The 26,592-nt window shown below is 37.0% G+C and overlaps 3 protein-coding genes across 9 annotated transcripts in view; 1 reads left to right on the top strand and 2 right to left on the bottom strand.

Annotated features, from left to right (window-relative positions):
- Positions 1–12,592, bottom strand: part of Jbug (filamin-type immunoglobulin domains fbug) — a 30,361-nt gene extending 17,769 nt beyond the window's left edge. For 2 of the 3 annotated variants that reach the window (XR_011446818.1, XR_011446816.1), the window contains exons 1-14: positions 12,294–12,592; positions 9,499–9,878; positions 6,288–6,412; positions 5,741–5,871; positions 5,032–5,245; positions 4,828–4,945; positions 4,427–4,614; positions 4,052–4,207; positions 3,664–3,805; positions 3,383–3,588; positions 1,720–3,205; positions 1,505–1,640; positions 1,213–1,292; positions 971–1,138 (exon numbers count right to left, since the gene is read on the bottom strand). Coding sequence is in view for 1 of the 3 variants with exons in the window: in XM_070294732.1 (XP_070150833.1) it covers positions 971–1,138; positions 1,213–1,292; positions 1,505–1,640; positions 1,720–3,205; positions 3,383–3,588; positions 3,664–3,805; positions 4,052–4,207; positions 4,427–4,614; positions 4,828–4,945; positions 5,032–5,245; positions 5,741–5,871; positions 6,288–6,412; positions 9,499–9,868 (3,520 nt within the window). In the remaining 2 variants the exon portion in view is untranslated. The remainder of the gene's footprint in view (positions 1–970; positions 1,139–1,212; positions 1,293–1,504; positions 1,641–1,719; positions 3,206–3,382; positions 3,589–3,663; positions 3,806–4,051; positions 4,208–4,426; positions 4,615–4,827; positions 4,946–5,031; positions 5,246–5,740; positions 5,872–6,287; positions 6,413–9,498; positions 9,879–12,293) is intronic. The other variant, XM_070294732.1, reaches the window with a different exon arrangement.
- A 2,472-nt stretch (positions 12,593–15,064) lies between these two features.
- On the top strand, positions 15,065–23,538 carry LOC138932678 (uncharacterized). Of its 5 annotated transcripts, none has more exons than XM_070294752.1 (15): positions 15,065–15,650; positions 16,635–16,772; positions 16,894–17,090; positions 17,268–17,409; positions 17,497–17,611; positions 17,751–17,945; positions 18,186–18,338; positions 18,431–18,710; positions 18,832–19,107; positions 19,183–19,393; positions 20,261–20,448; positions 20,543–20,835; positions 21,328–21,564; positions 22,138–22,320; positions 22,396–23,538. In XM_070294752.1, exons 2-15 carry the CDS (start codon positions 16,642–16,644, stop codon positions 22,552–22,554), a joined length of 2,760 nt encoding a protein of 919 aa, XP_070150853.1. In that variant the 5' UTR covers positions 15,065–15,650; positions 16,635–16,641; the 3' UTR covers positions 22,555–23,538. The 5 variants fall into 5 exon arrangements, with proteins under 5 accessions (XP_070150853.1, XP_070150870.1, XP_070150861.1 ...); XM_070294769.1 differs by having other exon boundaries at positions 22,400–22,492; XM_070294760.1 differs by having other exon boundaries at positions 15,066–15,650; positions 17,515–17,611.
- A 374-nt stretch (positions 23,539–23,912) lies between these two features.
- On the bottom strand, positions 23,913–25,958 carry Csn6 (COP9 signalosome subunit 6). Its single transcript, XM_070294722.1, has 5 exons — positions 25,467–25,958; positions 24,947–25,230; positions 24,688–24,853; positions 24,418–24,611; positions 23,913–24,321 (listed from the first exon to the last, which is right to left on the bottom strand). Exons 1-5 carry the CDS (start codon positions 25,684–25,686, stop codon positions 24,181–24,183), a joined length of 1,005 nt encoding a protein of 334 aa, XP_070150823.1. The 5' UTR covers positions 25,687–25,958; the 3' UTR covers positions 23,913–24,180.
- Between the last annotated feature and the right edge of the window lie 634 nt (positions 25,959–26,592).

Raw genomic sequence — 26,592 nt, 5'->3', positions numbered from 1 at the left:
AGAAAAATTACAATTAAATATATTAATACTAAATAAGATTAAATCGAATGATTTAATATAATATTGATTGATAATGTTACTTTCTCTTTTAGTAAAAGATTATTGAAGATAATTGCTTATTTATAATCTAAAATTTATTGATTAAATTGTAAGGTTGCTATGTGTATTCTTCGCTTCACATATTCATAAATAAAAATATTCATAAATCGAGTCATTTTAAAATCGATTTGCTTCGATCAAGACGTAATTATATTGACGCATTAATTCTAATTCTTACACATATCAATGAATCGCTTCCAGGTTTAGATCATCGTTCGTGCGACTTTTAAACAACATTTCAACGTTGAATGCGCATTCCAGCTTCTTTAATGGTGACGGCAAAGACTATCGCGCATTCCAGGAGTTATGTGTGCCCGTGCACGTGCATGCACGTGTGCGTGTGCGAACGTGTTAGGAATATATTCTAGCGAAGAGAAGAGCCGAAGATTGCTACGTCGGAATTTGACGAAAGAAAGGCGCGCTAAAAACCGCACCGTGAAAATTAAGATATTCGCGGCGAGCAAAGGTAGCAATCGCAAATGCTAGCGTGGAGCTTTACACGAATGAAACGGGATAAATGTTTGAGTTCTAACGGTGCTCCAACTGTCGAAGGAACAAACATAAACTTTTTAGTTGCGTTAACGTTCGAAATCCGGGATACAATCGCGAATTTTTATATCTAAATAACTAAAAAATATTAATGATTTTTTCCAAAATCTCTTAAAATCTTTGCCTTTAACGTAATTCTTGAATTTCGAAGTTTATTATGTGCGAGGAGATGATTACCAAACATTCATTTTGTTGGCAAAAAATGAAATCATTTGGAATTGATTTCAAATAAATTTCGATTTAGAGATAAAAGCGCGTTTAATAGTTTTATTTGTTTAGAGATTTCAGACTATATATGTAAATATCACAAAAGATGACTTACCAGGGATGACTTCCCCGTTGAATGTCATTTCGACCAAGTGCGTAACCGCTTCGTGTGGCACAAATGACGCCAGGAAACGTTGGCTACCTAGCGCTCTCACGAAACTCGTAACGTGTCCTCCGTTCACAAGGATCTCCAAGTTTCCCGAGCCGGCTCTCGATCCATCAACTGATAAAAAAAAAAAACGTCCTTCATTATCGAATGCACTTAGAGTTTCACGACGCGCATAGTCGGATACGTACTTTCGAATTCTACCGGCTGGTTCACCACTCCGTTCGGGATACTCTCAACTTGTATAGCTCGAGCATTATACGCTTGCGATCTAAAATTTACGTAAATATCTCATATTATCTAAATTTTCTAATTTCAATTTTTCGATAAATGTTTAATAAAGGATGTAGAAAACCCTTATTTTAATTTTCGATATTTTTAAACTTAAAATATATATCGAAATTATATGCCGGAATGTCTAAAAAACATCCGTCTCGTATAATAAAGACGAGAAATAAGTATCGTTTTTGTCATTCTACAAACCTGAAGGGCGATCCATTGATGTGCTGGCCGTTTACCAGGATTTGGATGATGTGTTCACCGACCTCTTCGGCGGTGATAGTGTACATCAAACCACGCAGTTTCGATCTCTGTACCGGTACGGTCTTGCCGCTGGGACCTGCGGAAAGTATAAAACCGGACATCATCGTGCATTCGCGACACGCATCATTAATGTCGAAAGTTGCATCAAGATTTACCGGTAACGGTGACGGACACCTTATTGAGATCCACATCAGAGTTAACGTTGAAAGTGGTCGGCCGATGTATTGGCAGCGTTTCCAGCGCGCTTCCGGTGGCGATGGCTGAACTCATCGTTTTACCGGATGACGCGGATACATAAACGGAACCGCCGTTATTCAAGTATCTATCTTGCGTCGCGGTACCGTCCGTCGTATCTACGCTCTTACCGTAGTAGTTATTGTTCTTGTTCTTCAGGATGCCGTGATGACGAATAGCCTGATTACTATCGTACTTTTGTCCGGCGCCATAATCGGGACTTGAAGATTTCTGCACGGACGAATAATTCGTTGTCGCGGAGTGCGACAACATATTCTTCGTAGTGTAACTCTGCGCATTCTTATAATTGTTGTTCAGGAAGTTGTTGTTCGGACTGTTATCCCGATTCTCCACGGTCGGCGAGCTGTTGGTTAGATTCGCCAGGGATTCCAAACTACCATACGATAGTAGCGACTTTGTCTTGGCGATCGCGTCCCAGGAATCGCGTCTAGAAGTGCTACCTACCATCGAAGACACTCGCACATTGCTACTAGTATCCACGACACCGTTGTCCTTGTCGCTGGTTCTCGGACTGAAGCTGCGATTTATAGGACTCTGGGCGGGACTCGTGACATTGCGATAGGGACTCGAGTGCGGCGGCGAGTGTGATCTCTTCAGAGATCCAGAGTTGTAGATATCTCTGGATTCCTTGATAATATGCCCAATCGGACTTGCATTTGGCGACCGCGATCTATTTAGTGTACTAGACGAATAAATATCTTTGGACTCCTTGATGAAGGTAGGACTCTGCAGATTCGGCGATCTATGGTTATACGCGCTGTTGCCGTAAATATCCTTCGTCTCCTTCAGCACCGACGGGCTGTGCACATTCCTCTCTATAAGACTGTGACTGAGTTGATTTGGTGAGCGAGTACTATTCAGCGAGCTGGTGTTATGATAAGTCGAGGTGGTGGAGTTCTCGGTGATATAGTTGTTCGATGTTTTGTAGATGGGGCTAGCCTGATGGATCGGCGAATAACCACGCTGTGTTGGACTGATAGATTTATATACAGTAGATGTATATAATTTCTGAGTTGGACTGGTCTGTTCTGTCGCGGAAATGTTTAGTCCGTTCATTCGACGTTCCAGAGAGGATATCTTGGATCGCTCTAGGCTGGACGTAGACTCCTTCGATCTCCGAGAGCCCTTCTGCGTGCCCACTCGTATAGAGAACGGCGAACCGCGCACATCCGAGCCGTTAAAGTACATGTACACTCGGTACTTGCCAGCGTCGCCGGGCACAAAGGACACTCGATACTGCATGTGCCCAAAGTCTTCCATCCTGTAAGATACCGACTGCTTATCGTGAACAATGTCGATGATCACGTCACCGAGTCCGCCAGTTCCCCGCGCATCAACGATAAAGGAGAATGGTTGCCCGGGCATAGCACCGTCGGTGTCCAAGAGCTGAACATGATTAATTTCTTGTTAACTTATTTTCACAATACAAAACGACGATATTACTTTGATTTAATATATATAAGAGAAAGTAATTAATAATGTGTATCAATTACATAAAAAAGGAATTATAAAGAATTATACTAACTATTACTAACGATGAATGAATTATGTTACCAATCGTACCTTGATTCCATTAGGATCGAATACGAAGCATGTGAATGGACCGCCTTGTATGTGATTTCCTTTATGCGTTATCGCAATACTCCACTCTCCCGTCTCGTCGGGCTGGAAGGTCGCCGTATGAACCCCATCCTTCTCCTTGACGGGACACGGCAGAGATCTGCCGGTCGGAGACCACGCGGTCACATCAATACCATCATGACTAGTTCCTAAACACAGAATTTCAACATTCTGAGTTTATTTGTCGAAAAGGAATCCTTTCACATATCTTTGAAGGTACATACCGTAACTGTTGACTAGAACTTCGACGATAGATCCTATGGCGCAAGGATCCATGCCCGGGGATTTGATTTTCGTTAGAGGCGGCAGAACTCTGAAATAATAGGGACACCCATTCACCAACTCGCCATCGTTGTATACCATTAGCTGAAAAGCAAAAAATAAATTTTGATAATACAAAAGATAATTATAATCGCGTGTTGTATATTTTTATTTATAATTTTTTAAGAAATATGAAATTCGAAAGTAGAAAGATCGGAAAAAATAATAGAATTTTTAAGACCTCGCAGATTCATTCACATATACATACAAGAAGTCAATTACCTTAAAATTTAGATTTAATTACCAAGGTAGTTTCGAACATTTTCTAACTATGTTTTTCTTTGAACGAACCTTGTGCATGCCAACTTCCGTAGGTACGAAGGTGCCTTTACCGTTAACTCCGTTCCATGTAAGCCTACATTCCACGCGTCCGCTGGGACTGATAATTTCACCGCGCACCTCCCTCACATTTACATCTTTGGTGACCATCTCTAACTTGAAGTGTGCCTGCGATCGGATCGTACAACGTTTTTACTATCAAAATAACATGATCGAAAAGATCGTGAAATAGAAACTTTACAGTTGTTTTATCGAACGAGTCACGATTTTACGGATAAAATGAAACCGAAACGAAGGAACTGCGATGCAGAGATGAAAATTCGGTGAACGCTGTTTAAAATTAGCCGTGGCGCGAAGGTATAATTAACAAACAATGACTTGACCAACCGGCTGTTGCACTCGGGCGGATGTACTATCGATGTGCACAGCAATCTGTTGGCTCGCTTGAGGGCGAGGCTTCACCCATTGAAAGTACGCTGCATACGCCATCACGCCTAAATGTTCCACGTTTTGGTCCGTCATATCTTTCGCCTTCAAGATCGGTTCCACGCCAAGTTTTTTACCGCCGTCGATACCTTACAGAGAATATACATTTGTATGATATAGTTTGATTGTTTCAGACAGACAAATTTTACTTTAATTTTAACAAAAATAAATTAATTATCGTTTTTCTTTTAAGAATTTATTTGTAGTAAAAAATTTATTCAATTTTACATATTATATATATAATTTATATATTATTATTTTACATCAAAGTGTGTTGGAGAATAGTTTTATGGATATCTTACCCATTTGCAAATTATGTTCCCAGGCAGACGGGTCAGTATCGAGTTTTTCGTAGGGTGGTGCCGGACCACCCAGATTTCTGACGATTTCACAGAGAGCTTTACCATCGTTCCAGTCCGTCTGTGAAAGCGGAATAATTGAATATCACCGTAGGTTCTATTATATACCAAAGTACTGTTAAGCCGAGACGCCTCAACTCCACCCACCGTAAAGTTCCGTATCGAGGTATGTGATAATTGCGAATTGACCCATCGTAGCGTTGCGTGGAAGCCCGGCGAACCTTCCTTCATAAAGTACGACAAGTAGGTCATCCCCGAGAGCTCGTCCAAGTACGGCGACGCTAGATACTCCGGCTCCAGCACCATGGGAATATCGAACTCCCGTTTCGATATCTCCATGGCCTTGTGACAGTTGTAAACACTGTAAATTTATGCGAATTAATATAATGATGTTTTAAGATAATAGAAATATAAAATACATGACATTATATTATAGTAATTAGTTTCCGTTATTTGTCGAGGCCAATTTTTTAAGATTACAGAAACAATGTGATGTGCATCATACGATTTTGATGTATAAGACATGTATTCTAAAGAGAATAAATAATATTATATATCAATTATATATAATTTATATCTTATTCTCATAGTTTTACTGCATTTATCACAATTACTCTTATTGTTATATATACTATTATTTAAAAGTATTCTTTCTTATATTAATATACAGAATATTTCTCTCATCATCCTATAATGATTTGATTATGAATTAATATAATATATATTTAGACTGAAAAGCGCAACATTTTTGCTGATGCTCCGCTTTTTGATGTGTGACATTTATACTACTCTCCTGTTTATATTCTACATTCAATAAAGTTATTATTATTATTATTATTATTATTATTTGTTTTACCTATCATTCGGATCGAGTTGTCGCCAATGAGGGAACAGATCGGGTTTACAATAATTCAATAGCGCGCTCAGATACACGCCCGAGTTCCAGTCGGTCGTGAAATTATTGACTCTGCATTCCGGCAAAGCAGCCTGAAATATAGAATTGCTTTTAATCGAATTGTGGTGGTGCCGCCTTATAAATTATCTCTCTACGGTTATTAGCGTGCGTTTATTATAAATAAAATCGAACAAGCTGAGATATCCAAAGGTCGGACAAAGGCATAAATTTTAACATGCACATACATACATATTATACATACATACATATTATCTTACGCGCGACTATGTAAGCGCGTAACGTATGCGGTCGGCATCTCTGAACTCTTTCGTAACGGAAACACTCGCGTTTACTCGCTTAATATTAATACACACATATATGCATGTACGTCGACATACGCGCGTATGCCAGATTGAGCACGAGTAAAGTAATAGTATCTCTGTATTTGGTTTACGGCCGCGATGCCGCGACCTCGACGATAGCAATTATATCGCGCGCACATACTGACCTTGAGCCATGCGAGCATGAGTTTCCTCGGCGGGAACTTGGACTTGCCAATTTGATATCGCACGATGAGTGACCATATGAGGCCCAGAATCAGCTTTAGGTTGCCGTTCACGATGTCTACGTTACCTGGAAATCGGGGAAAATATCAAGTTAACATGAGTTTAAACAATAAAGAACGGTGAAACGTTATAGGAGAAATGAAGTCAATTTGATTTATTGTCTCGGTCTGAATTTTTTCGTTTTTTACGTCTGGAAATAACGGTCTAGCACGCACGGAGAAGCGATTTAATTCGAGAAAGAAAGAGAGAAGACGCGTGTTTACGCACGGCATCATTCCGCAGTTTTAATTGCACGGGAAAGATTTATGATGACTTTGAAGAACAAGTTTGAGAATTTGATTCTTTATTGCCACGATTCTCGCATCGCGACTGATGTTGGATGTCAAACGCGTGTATACATAGAAAGTGGATGCACTACTCGTGAGAACTTACATGTGTTCCAACAAATTTGGGTAATTGCACAGATTCTTAAAAAAAAATCTTTATCATCAGATTTTCAATTAGAAACAGAAATATTTTATTCTGTAAATTTATAATTCTACCCGAGAAAAAAATAATCATACATGGCCATATATAAGTTATATTCGAAATTTGGTATGATTGTATACATATTATAATGCAATTATATATATAATTACTCAAGTCTATTTTTTTGGGGGTATACAACTTTCATTAACTCTATTTTTTCTTGCTCGATAGTTTTTAAATTAATTACATATATATAATATAAATTGAATAGAGATATAAATAGAAAAATTAAATAAATTGAAAATATATTTTAAGTTCATATTCCATAAATGTCCATAATTCGATTTTTCCATTTATAGGAATTTTTAAAGAGATCCATAAATTTCTCGATGTTTGACGCGATAAAGCGAATAAGAACGCGAATGCGATAATTAAGATAGAATTAAAATTTGCGTGCCTATTTTCGCATATGTATTCTTCCCTACTAAATGCGAGATAAGCGTCGCTCTCATCTTGGTCTCGTGAGACTGTATCATTTGTATATCATCGCAGATTGCATCGCGCCGTAACAATCATGCGTATTCACAACAAAGAAGATGATGACACCATGGTGGTTTTTAGCGGTCTCGTAGGCGCCAACAGTGCGACACAGGAAAGGCAACGACCTCGAAGTTCCGATTTGTAAGGTGTATGTTTGAGACGCAAAAAGGAAAGACTAGCGTGATCATTAAAATTTAGACGGTGCATAATAAATCGCGATGCATGAACGCGTTCCGGAACTTAATTTCTTCTTTATTCTTCAATCTTTCTAATTTTATATTTAATTAAAAATTCTTATTTTTTATTTGCTGGAATTTTACAAATCTAATAGGTACTCGTTCATGGTCGAGGTAAATCTGCAGAATGGCATATTGGTGTGTCACGTTTCGCGATGTCATGCACGAGATGTAAAATATCATGACAGAGATACGCAAACCTTCGGGCGTCGTTAAAAGATGGACGCTTGATGATGACCCGCATGTTCGAAACGATTACGTCGCCGTGTGATTGCGTGCTGACTCACAGACGGGATAACACTGGGGCGCGTTATTATTATATATTATACTATCGTAACAGTTCGAAGAAAACGTATTATCTGCAACATGCGGCTGGTAATGGGCCGGATCGCCGCCGATACTTCCGAGCAGGAAAATTATCCTTTCAGCGCACGCTTTCGCAGTCTACGATCCCTTGAAAAATCGAATAATTTTATCATCAGAAAGCGGAATAATTATTCATAGCAATCTTGATTATCGAGTACTTGTGCTCGAAGAAAGTACATTGCAAAGCGAATCTCAATGTAGTCGGTTTGACTAGGGGAACGTTGATTCGAGAAAATCGCAGAGAGAAAATTTAAGGAATTCGAATTAAATCGTGGAAGAACATCTCAACGAACTACAATCAAGAGACGATACGCTATGTATTTGATAATTTACACAACAAAAGTGTGTATTACGGGAAAAAATTAAAAACGATTAATGCGTATAGATCGGCCAGGCATAAACGTATTCGTACGTGGTCCTTTTATCGGCGACGAGGAAGACGCTCGTTTCTAGCGATTGCTCATTACCCGAGAAATGCAGTAGCGGCTCTCTCGTACTTTGATCGCGTATCATTATTAATAACGCGTCTCTCACGCGTGCGCATTTTTCTTGCATCTTGACACACCACCGCAGCAGAGAGTTAACGAACACGAGGAGCTCCTTCCACATGACATACCGGTTAGCGATCGACGACAAACCGAGAGCGAACATGTTGCGAAATACGATAACGAATCGATGAAAATGATGTTATCCTAAAAAAGAAACAAACGAATACAAAAGAAAGGAGACGTACATTCGAGCAATGTACATATTATGCATATTTAAGCATCATGCTTACAGAGAGGGAAAAAATATAAAATAAAATCTTTTAACCCAATCTGTATTACTAAAACTTAATCATTCTTATCTTCTTTTTTTCGCTAAATAAAATGATTTTTAAACAAACGAACTCTCGTCCCTTTTTTTAATATGCCACTACGAGAAATTTATACGACAGAAAGATTTAAAATATAATTTGTTAAATTTCTTTTCTTAATTAACATTTAATTTACATGTTAGGAAATTAAAAAGCGATACAATGATCTAATCGTTTCAATCAGTATCGATTAATCGAAAATTATTTCCATTTTCATGAGATAAGAGAAGTAGTGATGGCAGGCTAACTTAATTCCTTCTTATTCCAATGCAAATTATGACCGGATACTTTGAGTTAAATGGATACACAATATAGAAATCCTAACGATCGCCCGTCGTTTCAATTACGCTTCATAATTGAACGTTGAGCACGTGCAACGCCTTGACGATCTCGCGCGACCGTGGACGGATGGTCGGCCTTTGTCTCGCGTTATACTCTTGTAATTTTCATCAATCTCTATAAAACGTGGCATTTTTCTTATGTTGTAGATCGTATGCAAAAGAGTCAATTTCTTCTATTACATCTATTACGTCAAAAACATTACGAGTCATCGCGACAAAATATAATAATATATTGGTGCATCTTAATAAATTTAAATAAATCAGATCAATCAGTTTTTTTATTAAACTGCGCTCGCGCTGCAGTAATAATTTCATTTTTGGCAAAGAGCGATTGAATACAGTTTACCTATATTGACGAGCTTGACGCCATCGGCCTCGATAGCCTGCAGCGCCGTGGACACGTTCTCCAGATGATGATGCTGATTCGCCGGTCGCGGGTTCCATCGCGGCAGACGGCGTTTCGTGAGAACCTCGACCAGAGCGCAGAGACGCGTGCCGTCCCGAAAGTCCTCGGCGAGGTCCAGCACGGGGCCGCCGCCTATGTCACCGGCGTGCTTCAGATGCTCGTTCACCCAGTTCCGAAAGGTGTTAGCCTGGATCTCCACCCAGAGGTCCTCGTGGCCCTTAATCGGCATCCCTTTCGCGGCCGTGCCCTCGGCCGAGCGGGCCACCAGACCCACCAGCTGTTCCGGTCGCAGCTGTTCGGTCGATTGCATTTTCGCGTTCCTGCTGATGAGGTCACGTGATCAATACTTGATATAAAATTCTTTCAATATTTAATATTAAGAATTTTGGTGATATTACAACCTAAAATAAAATTCATAGCAAGTTCACGATTGTAAATGTTTACAAATACGCTTTATACTTTTATGATTACAATAATAATTAAACATATACATAATAAAATACATAATACAAAATTCATAATTAAACATATCTTGATTAAGCAAACATGGAGATTATTGCACAAGCAACTGTGTAGCACACACCGAATAAAGAATAAATTATGAGAAACATTTGATTGCTCGTGCGAAATGCTCAAGCGCATAAGCCATCCCGACCTTTAAGGTCGTCCCATCACGAGAAACTCAATTTACTGCGATAAAAAATTGACGAGCGTGCATTATGCATCCACGACGAAACGAGGAAAAGATCAGTAAATTCCGCGCGAGGTGAAAGCGATGCATACACCTGTGGTAAATATATCTCTGGTTCAATGGTGTGGATAATCTATTTCCTCGTCTATCCTCGCGTGCGATACTGCCGGATTTTTTATTAATTGTCACATTGCGTTAATTTGAAGGAGACTTCGAGTTTAAACTTTGAATTAAAAGGAGAAACGACGTAAGAAAGCGGTTAAAATAGAATTCGCTAATTACGATGAAAATGACACGCAAAGCGCTATTTAAAATGATAGAAAATTCTTTTATTGATATTTAATTTTGAATTGTGAACGTAGCGGTCCATTTCTAGCGCCTAAACTTTGCAAAGCGCGAAGATATTATCGAAATCCGTTAATTACGATACGGTTCGCGAAACACTTGAGAGTTTTCGTGTATCAAATAATAATAATAAAAAGTTTTTATATTAATGTTAAATTTATATCGCAGCGGTCTACTTGCGGCCGGTGAAAAAAATTGCCGAGATATTATCGTGGAACTGGATTTTATTTTTAAGGCCAATTCGCGGTTCTGTTATTATTGAAACAGGATGCTTAATTGTATTTAAAGAGTCGTGAAAAATTTGCTATTAAAAGTTTAAATCTGTAACGATAACTTCGCATTGCACAATCGCGAACATTTTCAACGGAGATGTGCACTGTGATTTTCTATTTATACATGCACGAGAGCGACGAATTATTTCAACGTGATACACTGCGGAATGACATCATTGTTGTCTCAAAAGCTCGTCCGACCGGTGATGCTCTTGCGTAAGTGCGTAAAAATTTACGGTGAGCCACGCAGACAGTGGACTCTTCCTGATTTCGCTGAGTAATGAAGGATGCGAATAAGCTACTAAAATCCAAATATTAATCTTCCGACATTTTTATCCATATATTACGTAACAATCTGTAAAATAAATTGTAACGAAAAGAAGCTTAATTAAAGTATAATAAAAAAGGTATCGTGGGAAAATTTTGTTTAATAAGAGGACTATATCTTTTATAGATATATTGATCAAATATTACGCAGAATAGAAAGACGCATTGCGATGCAAGAGCAAGAAAAATCTTGATGTTAATTAGAACGTGTCATAGATGAACTCAAATAAGGATCGCTCTCGCGCACACGCACGTGAATGACATCGCGAATCAAATTTACTTAGGACATATACCACACAACTTTCACTACGCTCTCAAATTTTGCTTACCAAGCACGAACTCACGCATGCACGAATCTTATTCGCGTCGTTCACGTCACTCGAAAAAAATCTTCTGAAAAATTTGCGATCGTCCTGATTTACACGATGATCGATTGTTCCATGTACATTAGCTTAATAAAGCATTTAAAATGTTGATTGCGCTCGATGGAACGAGATCAAAGGGACGGCGTGCTTAGGAGTAACAATAGAACTCCATTCATATCAGAACCTCGTTTTACTGGGAAATGACATGCCGACAAATGAAATGCTTATTAAAACTATTAATTTTATTTATTAAAGAAAATTTTCAACATATAAATCTTACGCGCGGATTTGACACTTGTATTTTAAATGCTTTAAGTTGATCAAATCCTTGAGTCCGCAGATCATTAAGTTCATAGATTCTCCTGAGACAAAATTTTTTATTTCATGCACCTTTATTATATCGTCTTTAATCTCAGTGATAGTTTTTAAAGATTATCGAGCATGCAACTAGGTATCTTCATTCAATGATTAGTCTGAGAAACACCTGAACAAATTTATTATTTAGGCACTTTTCCAAGAGCATTCTGATAAACGAAGTTCCACTGTTCACTAGCTGTTCCAGAAGCGACGTAGAATTTCACGACGGCGCGCTTATCCGGAGGATACTCTTTCATGGTCGAATACTTCGAAAATATACACTCATTCACCCACGTAACCGCGCACATGCAGAACGCAGGAACGTACGGTATGCGAACTAGTATACATTATTTACGGTTGACTCTTCCTCGGACTTACGTTAGCTCTTACTCGCTTTGCAAGGTTCCACCAGATCGGTCAGCGAATTTCAGCGAACGGATCGTGACGATGTTGGTGAACGCCGACGACGGCGGGCTATCGCTATGCGAGAAATGCCATTTTTGGATGTACCGTCGCGGCGCCTCTCGTTGATGAGTGTTCGACGTGCGTGAGCTCACTGAATCGACATGGAGACCCCTTCCTCTTTCTTCTCTCGTTCTCCAGCAGTTCTCCGATACAATCGCCTGTTGCAAGACTGTGGGGTACGCACGGCTATGATGGCAGCAGGTCCGTATCGGTAAACAGCATGACCTGCTGGCTATCAAATGCTAAAAAATGAAAAATAAAAGCTAACAACTTTTCCACCAATTTAGCTCTTTTTCATTTCATGTTGATTAAAAGAAACTTTGCCGAAATCAATATTGATTGACAGTTGCACAATCGATGGAAAGAGAGAATTCTGAAGATATTAATATTATAAAAAAAGGCGTCTCGAGTTAATCTTTAATCATATTTGTGCAAAACTGTCAGAATAGATGTGTGTGTGTGTGTGTGTGTGTGTGTGTGTGTGTGTGTGTGTGTGACAATCTATATAATTAAATAATTAAATTAAATCAAATTGAACTTTAATGGATTTGCTGCCAAAATATGTATATATGTACATAAATATATGTTTTTCTTGCTACATTTATATAATCTGGATTCAGCAAGTTTTGTACAATACTTTCCTGAATTATAGGCAGTGGAAGCGCACAAATCATTCCGCGAGGTGGTGGCACCTGTCGGAATCATAAACGTCGTGCTGCATACGAACAGGCGAGCTTCTCTACACCTGGCGAACGACGATATTAATAAACGTTTACTTTGCGCATTTCATGCTCTATCCGGCATGTTGATTGTGACGTCAGCGTGACTCTAATCGGAGAAGAGTTTCTTTAGAACGATCATAATAGAGCCATATAACAACCTATCAAGATGTATATCCATTTCTTCTTAATTGAGAAGATTAACGTGTAACAATAATGCTGCAATCACAAACGAGTAATATTAATCACATTAATCGCAATAATTTCTAATTGACTAAATACGCTTTTGCTAGCACTCTTTTTTAGTTTAAATAATAAATAAAAACAAAGTAGCAAAAATATTGCAAAGAAAAAATATATAATAATTTCAAAATCTATCATTGCAAAATGCTGTTAGTACGACAAATTTAATTATCGTCATTAGATATTAGGGAAAATTACGAATTGTATATTATATAATATTATGTTTGCATATTCGACGATATAGCGATGGAGATTTCAATTTCAATTATGCGAATTAAGCGAGATCTTTCTCGATCGGGCGTTTATATCTCCGCGCGAGTGCAAGCGCGCCGATCCAAAAGCTTAGCCCACTCTTGATATATCTCGAAACGCTCTAATTTATTCTCTATTGTGGCAACAACAACGACGGAACACAATGCTTGACATAATTATTACAAGATTAACGATTTACAGCATAAAGAGACGATATCATATTGCAATATAGCAAACATTATAATCCAGTGTTAACTTTACAATAAAAATACTGCATTATAATATATTTTTATTTAATAAATCGCAGTTATTGTAAAGTTAGCATGTTTAATAGCTACATCATTAAAGAATCGGCAGAGCGTATCGAAGATAAAATGCAAATATACAAATGTATAATATACATATAAATAGTTATGAGTAAACGTTGAATAAATCTGGTACAAGGTTGCTAATGGCTAGTTGCCAATAATTTGCCACTGCTAGCTTAGTATCAAATTACTAGCTTTTCTCGCCAAGTCAGATGCGTCTTTATTGAAGACTGATTATAGTGCTGAAAGAAAGCGATAGTTTATATTATATCCTAATTTGCAAGCATAATACATTTCTAAATTTAAAAATAACAGTCTGTCGTATTGATTTTTATTTTCGTCATTTCGCGTCTATTAAGTTGTGCGACCTACTATCGGCAGAGTAGTACTCCTTTACATCGATATTTTGTCACTCCAGAAAATCTCTTGAAGAGACGAGGCGACATATCCTATTCCTTGATAATATATGATTCTAATCTTGACATAGATAAAGTTATACACACTGTGCCATCAGTATAAGCTTGTATTTGGATAACAAATCTTCACGCACACATAGTATTTAAATACACAAAAATGTGTTTTATAAAAACATTTATGTGAAAAGATTGATATATCACAGTCCCTTTAAAAGATCATTGAAGACTGATCATTGCGTGCTGTATATGATTTAGAATTATGATTTCTTGAAAAATTAGTCAAGTGTCTAATTCAGAATAATATATTAACTTCAGTCAGAATATGTTCAGATCATGTAATAATTTTATATTCAATATACAAATCTGTTTTTCAAATTCTACAAATGAATGTTCGAAAAATGAATTAGAAATTTTGTATATTTAAGGAACTACTAAAAATATCATTGAAATTTCATATGTATACATATATAACACTCTTATGCATTATCGAATTTTAATCGCAAATGTATGTATAGCGTTTTGTCCAACGATCTGGCTGGGGTGACTTGGTCAATTTTTGACTTACTACACACTATGTAGAGTAGCTATATAGAGTTTGGCAGGGCGCCGGCGCCGATCTCTATAAATAGCAGGTGCGACGCCGACCGCCGCTCGCAACAGAGAAAATAGCGACAAAGACGGTGGAAGTATGAGGGGTGATTGCGAGGGGGTGAGCGGCGCGCGGCAGTGGTTACGGACAGCGAGCGGCGCAGCGGTAGTAGTAACGGATAGTAGTAACGGGTAGGCTATTCGTCAGCTCCGATCCGGCCGCGACGACGATCAATCGAGCCGGCAAAGGATGACGTGAGAGACATTCCGAGTATTCTCCGAATTTCCCTCCCCCTCCCCAAAAAAAAGAATTCGAATTCGCGTGAGTTGATACAACGCAAGTGACGTGAAAGAATGAACCCAATGACGAGCTCCAGAATTAGCTTTTAAAAATCATTTACAAAGAAGAGTTCTATTTGCATTTAGAAATTTATTCGCAAAAAGGCGTGATGTCACAGAAGAACACAATTGTTTCTGATATTTGTAATGAGAAATCCTGATACTGGAGATATACTTAAATTTAAAAATCAGTTTAGACAGCTAAGACGGTCAATCAGGAGTGTGAGAATTCATTCGTATCTCGACTATGTGCCGGTGTCTCGCGGGGATCAGAACATTGAGATTGTCGTCGTCGTCGTCGTCGTCAGTGATCGAGCGCGGCGTCGTCGCGTCGGCAGAACGCAAGACGTGACTCCGTTTATACAGCTGGTCTATCAGTTGATTCGGCCGCTGAAAATAAGACAGGTGATTATGTAAACGGATTGCGCTGGAAATACGCGGAGCGATCGTCCCGTGATTCCCATTGACGGACGGTGAATTTCCTTCCTGATAAAAGAGACAGACTAATTATATTCGTGCCTCGTGCGACGAGGTTACTAACCAGCCAACCCTCCGACCTGCGCTTGCGTACATATTTTTTCAAGAGGGAATACGAATATATATGTATATATATGTGTGTGGTGTAACTTAGGATATATATAATTATAAAGATTTTTACAAAATAACAGAATCCAGAATGTTTTGTGTCTAATCTGTTGAACGTTTAAAATTGATGAGAATCAATATTTAAAAAAATCTAGACATATTTAAGATTCAAGACTTCAGAATCTGTAATTTAGAATCTAAATATCCAGAATAATAGATTGTGCAATCTCAGTATTAAAATCAGCATATCTGAAATTCCTTTAAAATTTAAGATTCAAAATTAAAAAAATATTAAGTATTAAAACTTCTAGGCTTTAAAAATCTAAATATTCAAAATCAGAGGTTTTAAAAGATTAATAACATATTAGTTCAAATGTAAAATTTCAATTTTTCTGATCTTAAGAATTGTAATGTAAACTATATAATCATAGATGTTTGATACAATAATCGAATTAAATTTTTATTGCGAAATTGTATATAAATGCATCAAAATAAGATTATGGGAATAAAACATTTATAGGTAGGGAAGAAATAATTTGCTTTCCGGTCCTTTATATATTTTACGATCGCGCTACTTTTGTAAATCCATCACGCGCATAGCTTTGGCATATCACGCCAACTATAAATTCAAATCGATTACTGCGCTTTCAAAGATGCTATTCACAGATTCGCTCGAGTTAATGCATCATAAATTGTAATATTAGTTTCTGGAAACCTTGTGAAATGTTGACGCGAAAAATTGCTAACGATTATTATGATCACTATTTAAATTGCATATTTTCACTACTTTTTTGCGTTTCGCAGATTCACAATGGCTCTAGTAATGTTACCATGTGATTTGCCTTGGTGGCCGGCTGTGGTGAAACAACTAGATAAAGCTGCCCTGGCAAAAAATTCCGAAGACCTAATAGACGCGATGCAACGATTGCATGACATGTGCAAGTATGACTTGCGTTTTCAATCGTTGCTTTCTATATGCGCTTATCTTTACATTAAATATATATATATATATAAAATCTAGATTAAGTATTTTGCAATTGTTATATATTTGTATTATTTTCAGTATAAGTCTCGATCCCGAAGAAGACATGCAAGACGCAGATTTATTTTCCATGTTCAGGACTTTCCTAAATAAAGATCTCGATCCTGTGGAAAGGGAGCAGGTGTTCACGAAAACAATACCGCGAATGGTGGAAAGAGCTAAGGATTTAAAATGTACTAAACCTCCGCAAGGCTTACACTTTAGTCTGCAGCAGCAAGGTATTGCTATCACGAGATTCGACATCCTCCCAGATATCCCGAAAATCGCGATTTCATGTATTATAAAATATATATCTTTTCATTATACATATGCCCTTCACACTATTTAAAATAAAGATAGCGCATTTACGCGAGAGAAGAGATAAGTTTCAAATAAGAGTTACCTATCTTACACAGGTGATAGTGTCGAATACAGTTACGCCTTCGTCTCCTCCTTAATCGCAAACGCGTTCTTCTCGACGTATCCGAAAAGAACCACAAAGACACATCCCACATTGCGCGATTTCAATTTTACAAACTTCTTCAGACATCTTTACAAGTGAGTGATTTTCGAGATTAAATTCTCGAAGAAATTTTCCGTTTGCTTTCAATCTGAAAAAAGAAAAAAGAATCATAATTTCCAAAGTACTTCATTCTTTTCCAGAAACGCACAGAAAGCCAAACTGAAAAGTATCTTTCATTATTATAACTATCTCGAGACGGAACATGCACTCGATGGTTGTCTGATAATTTCAAGACAGGTACAATCATTAAACTGAAATTTCCTAGAATTTTTATCTAGTAGTCATTTTTTTTAATTTTGGATTTTTTTTTTTTTTTTTTTTTTTTTTGTAAGAATAGTTTGCAATATAAAAGATGCGCTTTTAATACAATTTGTAGGTGATGACATCTAGGCAATGGCTAACCATTGAAGATTGGTTGGAAAGTAATGTACCTTTATGTCCGCTGACGATACGTCACGAGGGTCGGTTGGAGAGAGTTGAAATGGAATCCAAAGTGCTGCAAGTTTGTTTTGCAAACGCTAAGATCGGCGGCGGTGTACTCGATGGCGATATCACGCAGGAGACTGTACATGTAAATTAAGACAAATTATTATTAAAATTCCTATATTATGCATGCATCGGCGTACATAGATTAATAGCAGTAAATTTCTAGAACGATTTATAGAATCGCATCAAAAATTTAATTTTTTCAGAAACGACCATTTTTTATCTAAAAAAAAGAAATATTTTTTTCATTCTATTTTTAAAAAATTGAGAAATGCAACTATGTGAATAGTGAAATTGTCACATTGATTCGAATATCCTTTTTCAGGTGGCGACGCATCCAGAAATGCTCGCCGCGATACTATCTGTCGAGGCCTTAGAAGACAATGAAGTATTGATAATCGAGGATGTCAGGCACATATCGAGGATAAATGATCCGCGGCACAAGGCAATATTTGAGAGTATCTCGAAACCGAACGTGGTGAGTGAAATACGATTCTTAATCCGCGCAGTTTGATTTACGTTATTCGCGGAGATGGGAAGATGAACAATTGTACAGTTTTCCGAGCGCAGGTAACGATCTGCTGCATAGACCCCGAGGATTATTCTCGACTACCGTTGACGCAATTCGAAGAGGACAACATTTTGAGGGAGATGAACAAGTCGTTATTGGGATTTCGTCAAAGACATGTGCCCAGTAGCCCCACGGATCCTATCAAGACGGATCATCCAGATGCAGAGGTCGGCCTAGGCTCTCGCAGATTGTCACCGATCGGCGAAAGCTTTAGCAGTACCCCGCCGGAAACGGAGAGCGAGGAAAAAATCTTCGCGGCGAGCAGTAATTCTAAAATAGGTAAGAGACCCGGTGGAGAAGGGCGATCTATGTATAATTTATATAATTTATTCAAATTATACATATATATATATATATTCCTTTAACGTCTAATAATTTTCCTTTTTCTTCCTTCTGGCAGATAAGCAGTCTCCGTGCGACGAGTATCACAAATTAGAGAGCACGACGGAAGTGCGTAGCAGGCCTAACGGTAAATCGATGAGACCGCCGAGTCCTCACAAAATATGCAAGGATGCGAGCTGCACGAACCGAAGGAATAGATTTATCGTGCTAGGATCCAGCGGGGAGGTTTTGCCGGTAACGCGACAGCTCGGTCAGATGTCGGTCTACAGCAGTTGCAACAGTCAGAGCACGGATAGTTTTCATAGCGCCAAGGAGACTATTGACGAAGAACCTGGTATGTGTACGAACATTACATTTTAAATAAATCTGAAACTTGGAACAGTTTTTATATTGAGTAAACGACTTTTAGAGGAAGAGGAGCAAAAGCTTAACAAACGTTATAGCGCGCAATTAGACACGCCCGAGAGAAGAGGAACTTTCGCGCAGCGACTGAAAGACGCTCTAAAGCGGGAGAGCACGGCGACCGGCGGGATGACTTCCTCGAATACTTCCTCCGGCGAGAGCAGTTATGCCGTTGGTATAAGTGTTAGCGGTAGCCATGTCGGCGATCAAGATATCAAGTGAGTTGAATCCCCGCAAATAGATATGCGGCACTACTAGATATTTATTTATACATATATAAATGGAAAAGTATTCAATAATACAATAGGACCTAAGTAGTTTAATGATTGCCCGGTAAGTGAAAGACCCTGGGTTCAATCCCCGGGTCCAGTCACCCATGCTATAATATTCTTTCTTTGTATATACAAGATATCTTATAATAACTATATCACTTCTCGTGTGTAGAGTAGGTGAAACCGAGAAGAAAAAGTTCTTTAACATTTTGCGATTTTCGTAATAATTATTGAAAAATTAATTTAAAAAATATCGGATAATTCGCGTGAGCATAAGCGCGCGGCGAAAAAGTACGGTCCGATAATTTCTAACTTTACTAGGTGAGCGAAAGAATATTAATTGTATGGGGCCTGGATAGCTTAATGGTAAGAGCAGTCACCCGGAAAACAAAAAGGTCCTGATATTCTTTGTTTGTAATAGATAATAAAAAATATAATAACTTATTATAAAATCTTTGTATAGCAAAAAAATATTATGTCGGGAGACTAATGTGTGATTTTTAGGCATCATTTAATTACTTTTTCTTTTTGTGCAATATAGGCTACACATAAGATATATATGTGTGCATGTGCATGTGCGTGTGCGTGCGTGTGTGTGATAATTGCGCCATAAAAGATAATAAATCAAAACTTGTTTTGCATTTTTAAATGCTTTTTATGAAATCGGAGAACTAATAAATTGAATACTCATATTTAATTGCGCGTAAAAAGTGATTGTAAATATCTTCTCTCTCTCTCTTATCACGTTTTATTTATTTTAAGTTATAAAATGTTTATAGTTATATTATTTCAATGGAGAATGCAATGTTGCAGGGTGAGAAGAGGAGGTTCGAGAGGTTTCGTCTTGCGGGACGAGACGGTAGACGAAGAGTTCCTGAAGGAATCTCTAGAGGCCGAGCAAAAGTGGCTAGGCCGATTTCGGCAAAGTCAGGGACCCATGTTTCAAAGAAAGGATACAAGCGCAAGTAGCAAATATAGTTTCAGCACGGAATATAATTCCGGCAAGTATCCAAAAGACATCGCTTGTAGGTGAACGATGCTTGTTTTCAGCAATAGTAAATAAATTAAAAACAAAGTTTAAATTTACTTACGCAGATTTCTGTTCCGAACTGGAGGAGGTCTATGAGCAATTGTCAAAGTGGCTGGAGGATCCGATAGTGGCGGATGAGAGCAGGGAATTGGATGCGAGGGATCGGGCGGTCGTACGATTCGCCGGTTCACTTCTGAAACGCGCTCTAAGCGAGTCATTCGCCGGTGTGCCGCTTCAGGAAGGCGAACCGCAGCCATTCATCGATGCGAACGATGTGAACCAACAACACAAGTTGGCTTTAGCCGTGAGGAGTCTCAGCTTAGAGCTCGCCCGACAAAAAAATCGACGACAACAATCAGTAAGGAACAGCAAACCTGTTAGGTTTTCCTGCAAAAATCGTTGAATTAGAAAGGCATGAGTGACAAGATTCACTATATTTTGTGGAAATAATTACAAATGCGTTTACAACTTTCTTTGATTTTTGGAATATAAACACTTATCAGTAAAAAATTTTTTAATAGCCTCGTTATAATAGCCAATAAATTGAAACTTTCTTTCTTTTATGCTTTCTTAAATGCTTTCTTTTGAAGACAGAAAACTAATAAACTTAATACGTATTTGATTGTCCTTTAATCGCGAATTAAAAAAATACACTTGTATATAATATAAAAACAAATATCTTCAAAATATAAACATATAAATATCTACAAAATCTCATAGTAAATATATTAAGATGGAATGAGAGACAGTCCAAATCGGTTTGACCGAGAGAAATTAACCAATCTATAAGGCAATATCGGTAAATGAAAGTTTCGAGTTTAGACTACAGGCAGCCTGAAATGCTATACAGGTGATTGAATCCGAAGATGTAGATTGCTATGAGGATGCCTCGAGCGAGATGGTAAGAGAGGCGAAGGACGCCCAACGTAGGAAACTTTGGACCGTCACGTTCACGTCGGAAGTGTTCCAAACGTTAGTTGATGATCAGATGACCGTCTGCCTCAACTCTACACACCCAATGTGCGAGTCGAGCCAAATGACAAACAAGCGTGAGATGCGCGAAGCGAGCGTGCTCGGTATCTCGGAGGTGATTTAGAGATGTAACTTGACCGCATCACGTGTACAATCGCAATGCATGAGGCAGTGCAACTGGCTTAAGGATTCTCTTCGATAAGAAATAACTCTTCGAGATAAAACTATTCGAGAGATTTCGCGTTTCCGTCTTCTTGACTTGATGCATGACGGAAGATTGAGATCAGCTTCTCATTTGACACGTTTGAAACCTTTACAACTAATTCATTTATCTGTCTCTCACTCTATCTGATTTTTACAATTCTTTACTCACACATTTCCTGTTTCTTGATTTTTATTCAATATATTAACTATCAAACGAAAGTATCATTCACACATTCGCTTCTTCCTCTATCATTAAATAAAAAATAGTATAATTCCTTATGTTAAACTAAAAGAATAACAACATTTCGTATTTTATTTAGCTTCGTATGTTATGTGCATTATTAAGAGCTTCAATGTTGTTAATGTTTGATAATCACATTTCGAGCGGCAAGAATTTAAAATCTTTACTAATTATATCAAAAGTTATTGAAATGTAACAAAACAAGATAATAATTTAATACAGGCTATCTTAATGTGTGCATAGTTACCGCAGGAGAACAGTCCTCAAGGAGGGGATTTATTGCCCATAGCTACAGGCAACTGGGGATGCGGGACTAGGTTGAAGGGCGATCCGCAATTAAAACTCGTAATTCAATGGCTCGCCTCTTCCCTGGCAGGAGCACCAAGATTAATCTATTATACTTCTGGCAATCCCAATCTATCTAAGGTAAAAAAAGCGATATTATAACAATATCAATTTTTTATTGATTTTATGTAAATTTTCATTACTAAAAATTTTCAGTTAGATACCGTAAGCAGAGTTCTGATGGACAGACGTTGGTCGGTGGGCGATCTGGCTGCCGCGACATTGAAATACGCCGGGCAAATAATCGAAGAACAGACGGAAGGAAGGAACAGTCTCTTTGAGGAAATTATTGGTATGGACAAACCGAGTCCTTAGCCCGATTCAATGCTGTCCGTTCTGGTGGACGTGCTGGCTACCATGATCGAGGACAGCTTGAGAGCCTAATATATAAACATGCTCTCCCGCGAGAGGAATACATATATACAAAAGAAAAAAAAGAATAAACGGGTATATATATTTAACTGTAGAATTAAATGCGCAAGATCGAGAACTATATAATTGTAATTCGTATAAGCGTAGTCTTAGTAGACAAAACGTATTATACGAGTTTCATTTCAGCGCAAAAAAGATCGATCCTTGTTTTCACTTCCTGTTGGAAATTATTCTCGTCTATAGCATATCAAAATGATATCAGGCAAACTCGCACAATTCATCATACAAGGCAATATATCAAATAGAGAAAAATGTATAGTCGCTGCGATATTTTCTAGTCTGTAGAATAGAGACATGCTGTCTGATCAGATTGCATTATAAGAACTTGCTGCATTTCCAAGAAGTAATGTAGGAGGAAAAAAAAAATAACGCGTGATATACCAGAAGCTTAGTGTTGTATCATTAATGACACATTGTTGACAGCATGAGAATTTCATGGTCTAGTCGTGTCACATGTTTAGAAGTCAATTCTGGTTTTACTTTGTATGGAACGAGTAACTGTTTGGTGAGATACAGTTACATGCAATAATTAATGAGGCACAATATATTAAACTATATATTTTGTACAATATTTTTAAGTCGCGTTCTATTTAAATCGGAATATATATATATATTCCGATTATATATATATATATATGTAATATGTGAATAGATTTTTAGAGGGGAACTTTTAGTATTTTATAATAAAATATTAATATAGATCATTTTTTTATAAAGATGAAACTTACATATACACATACATATATCGCTATAAAATCATAAAAAGTGGGTAAATATAGCTTACGAAGAAAAAGATATGCTTTGTAGTATGTAAATCAATTTAAAAAAAAAGTCTTCCATTATTAAAGCGAAACATGTGAAAGTATCTGTCCTAAACTAATATATATACTCTCTACATACTTCTCATTTTGAGCAATGATAGGAGTGTTAAAAAAAAAATATATATATATATATATTTGAAATGTGCAGAATATATATATATGAAGTATATATTAATAAATTTATATTACAATATATATAGAATTTTGCATCTATTCGAGATTTCCAGATTATATTTTAATATGTATATAATTTGCAATATAAATTTTATTTTTTCTCTTGTTTTGACTAAACATTAAATTGATGTTAATACAAAATAAAATATCTCTTGGAACGCATCACAGTTTTTATTAATATCACACGTTATTGTTAATCAAAATGTATTAAACATATCATTTATATATACAACAGTATTTAACATAAATATTATTTCTGGATAATATTACCGAGATAATGCATGTTTCGAATAATTCTATTTTTTCCACTTTTTCTCATTTGTTATTAAACTTGAAAAAAATTGCATAACTTCTCTACTTTTATTTATGTACTCGATACACAATATATATCTACAGTAGTATTCAAACTATCCCTCAATTAAATTGGTTGTTTAAATTTTAATCCTGAGTTTGGTACTTACTTATTTAAGAAGTAAAAAAGACCATATATAAAACAACAGATTCTATTTACATATCAGAAAAAGAGACTTCGTAGACGTCGTCCCACACCTTGTCTGTCGTACAGAATGTTGAATTTGTTTACAAATTGATTTATATTATTACAGCCTTTAGTTATAATGCCAAGATACGTCATCAAGCCAAAATCATTACATTGCTGAAAAAATACAAAAAGATATTATTTAAAAAAATACTATTATCAAGTATCTGATTAATAAATCTATAAATTCAGAGCATATAAATATATACTAACATTATAAAAGTCAGCCTTAAATTTCGGATTATTTAGGACAGGCAGTCGATGACTCAGAGAACAAGCTGCTCGAAGAACTTCATGATTTCCTTTCAATTCCCCACTCTCTACTGCTTGCACATATCTTAGAACAAGTTTTACCCTCGCGTGCAACATTTTAATGGCACTGTGTTGAGCTGTCAAGTGTTCAGCCACTGAAATATAATATTTATGTATTATCGATTCTAACAATGTTTGTCAAAATATATAAATTGTCTGCGTATTACTCACCTACTGAGCATTCCCCTTGTTCATTATTACACATCCTTTGTACATGATCAACTCCAATCCTCTCAGCTTCTTCTGTGGCTAATGTATAAGTTAATGGAACAAATAACATGGTAGCTTCGCCGTTAACTAAATCAATTACTGATTCGTACATAGAGACAGATAAGTGCTGCAATAATCATCATACTTTTTCAAATATAACATTCTTTTATTTATTTAATAAGAAAAGGTTTTCTCTCTAAAAATGTTCTAATAAACTTACCTCTGTGTTTTTTGGTCTCGGATCTAGTTTTAACAATACAGGGCTTTCGTTTATCTCGCAAAGCTGTTTGTGCACTCTAATATCTCTCTCATTGGGCATATCACCAGTGGTATACCAGCCCAAAAAGTCCATTTCGCTAAAGACTAGCTTAAACTGCTCTTCCTTTGTATTATAATAATCTCTATCGATTACAACATCATCGCCAATGCATGTAAACAGCAATTCAAAAGAATTCATAATCTCTATGTTACGACCCTTCTGTTTACCAATTAGAGCACCGTATACTGAAAATATTTCATTACCAGAAATGATACATCGCTAGTGGATAGAATATTATTAATAAAATTTATGACATATGTATATATATATATATATTTTTTAGAAATTACATATTTTGATTGTGTATATTAATATGCGTCAAATCAAATTTAGAATTGTCAATGTATAAGTTAATTAAAATACAAATTTTCATATCTATGTTAAAGTTTTGTCTGACTTTTTGAATAAAAATTTTTCATACCTAATTGATCACTGCCTTCTTGAGCTCTAAGTCTGGTCCAGTGCTCACTGACATTCATGATCACCAGCGGATGCAAACTAATGGACACGGAACCGACAGTGCCCGAAGACGCCATAACTTTAACGCTTCCGGATACCTTCGGATTCCTCTCGGAGGTGTCTTCGTCGATCTCCATCGGCGTCTGCTCGTTTGTATTGTCTGTAGGCACATCGACCTCCATGTCACTTTTGTGTTACCGTTCCTTCTGCTGTATTTTTTCGTGGAATTCAGCAACTCCCGCAGAATAAATAGGTCCAGATAGAAAGGATTAAATGCGTCGCTAAGATTAGAGACACGAATCTCTTTCTCTCTAAATCGATGAAATGTTGATTTGAATGATCAACGAGATCCAATACGGACGGCCATGGCGTCGATTCTCTCTATTCTCAGCTTCGTACATGTGGAGGGGGAATTTGAGAGAGATCGATTTCTCGAAATACAATTGTCTCTCGCGCGATACAGTACCAAATATTTCTAAATTACATACAAAAATATATTCTTTTCATCTTTTATACTTTTCCTTTTTTCTCCAAGGCTTTAGGCTTATATCTAACGCTTATATCTAATCTTAGCTAAGTAGTCCATTTTGAATTCAAAAAGTGTAAAATACAATACGAGTATGCGTATATGTGTGAATCTCTCTCTGTCTATTTTTTTCAAATACTATTTTTTTATTTTCGTAAAGAGCTAAAACAACGAATATCGAGGAATATCAGAGGAAACGTCAAGAAAATGTAGATCTGTTACCGATAAGAAAGTAATATCGACAAATATATGGAAATACTGATACTTGAAACTCCCTCGTGGATCGTTACCTCTTGCCAAGTCATGTTCTCCGAACATCTCGAATTCAGTCTTTGAATCCGGAACTTACTTCAGTTCGATCTATCTCTTCCGATTTATGTTTTCCTGAAGAGCGCGAAATTTGAATCCTTGTTTTAGTGTCGCCTTATTTCTCACCGAAATATATATCGTCCTAATAATTTTGACAATTTTTTCGAAAGTACAGTCAGATTCCTGATCATAATTGAAATATTTCCAAGACAGAAGTTGAGAATACACGCTGTGCCAGAATATTTCTAACTTT

The sequence above is a fragment of the Polyergus mexicanus genome, unplaced genomic scaffold (assembly GCF_030449975.1).
Source record: "Polyergus mexicanus isolate NDT 795.1 unplaced genomic scaffold, iyPolMexi1.0 SCAF_1, whole genome shotgun sequence".
Classification (NCBI taxonomy): domain Eukaryota; kingdom Metazoa; phylum Arthropoda; class Insecta; order Hymenoptera; family Formicidae; genus Polyergus; species Polyergus mexicanus.
The sequence above is the reverse complement of the archived record's forward strand: the minus strand, read 5'-3'. Positions and strand labels throughout refer to the sequence as shown.

Bases quoted from the DNA above. Each gene is read 5' to 3' on its own strand.
- LOC138932678 (XM_070294752.1), top strand. From the start codon at position 16,642: ATGGCTCTAGTAATGTTACCATGTGATTTGCCTTGGTGGCCGGCTGTG. The intron at 17,091-17,267 runs GTATTGCTATCA...TATCTTACACAG, and splicing joins CTTTAGTCTGCAGCAGCAAG to GTGATAGTGTCGAATACAGT. The intron at 17,946-18,185 runs GTAAATTAAGAC...ATCCTTTTTCAG, and splicing joins TCACGCAGGAGACTGTACAT to GTGGCGACGCATCCAGAAAT.
- Csn6 (XM_070294722.1), bottom strand. From the start codon at position 25,686: ATGGAGGTCGATGTGCCTACAGACAATACAAACGAGCAGACGCCGATG. The intron at 24,854-24,946 runs GTAAGTTTATTA...TGATTATTGCAG, and splicing joins CGAGACCAAAAAACACAGAG to CACTTATCTGTCTCTATGTA. The intron at 24,322-24,417 runs GTTAGTATATAT...GTATTTTTTCAG, and splicing joins TTAAGGCTGACTTTTATAAT to CAATGTAATGATTTTGGCTT.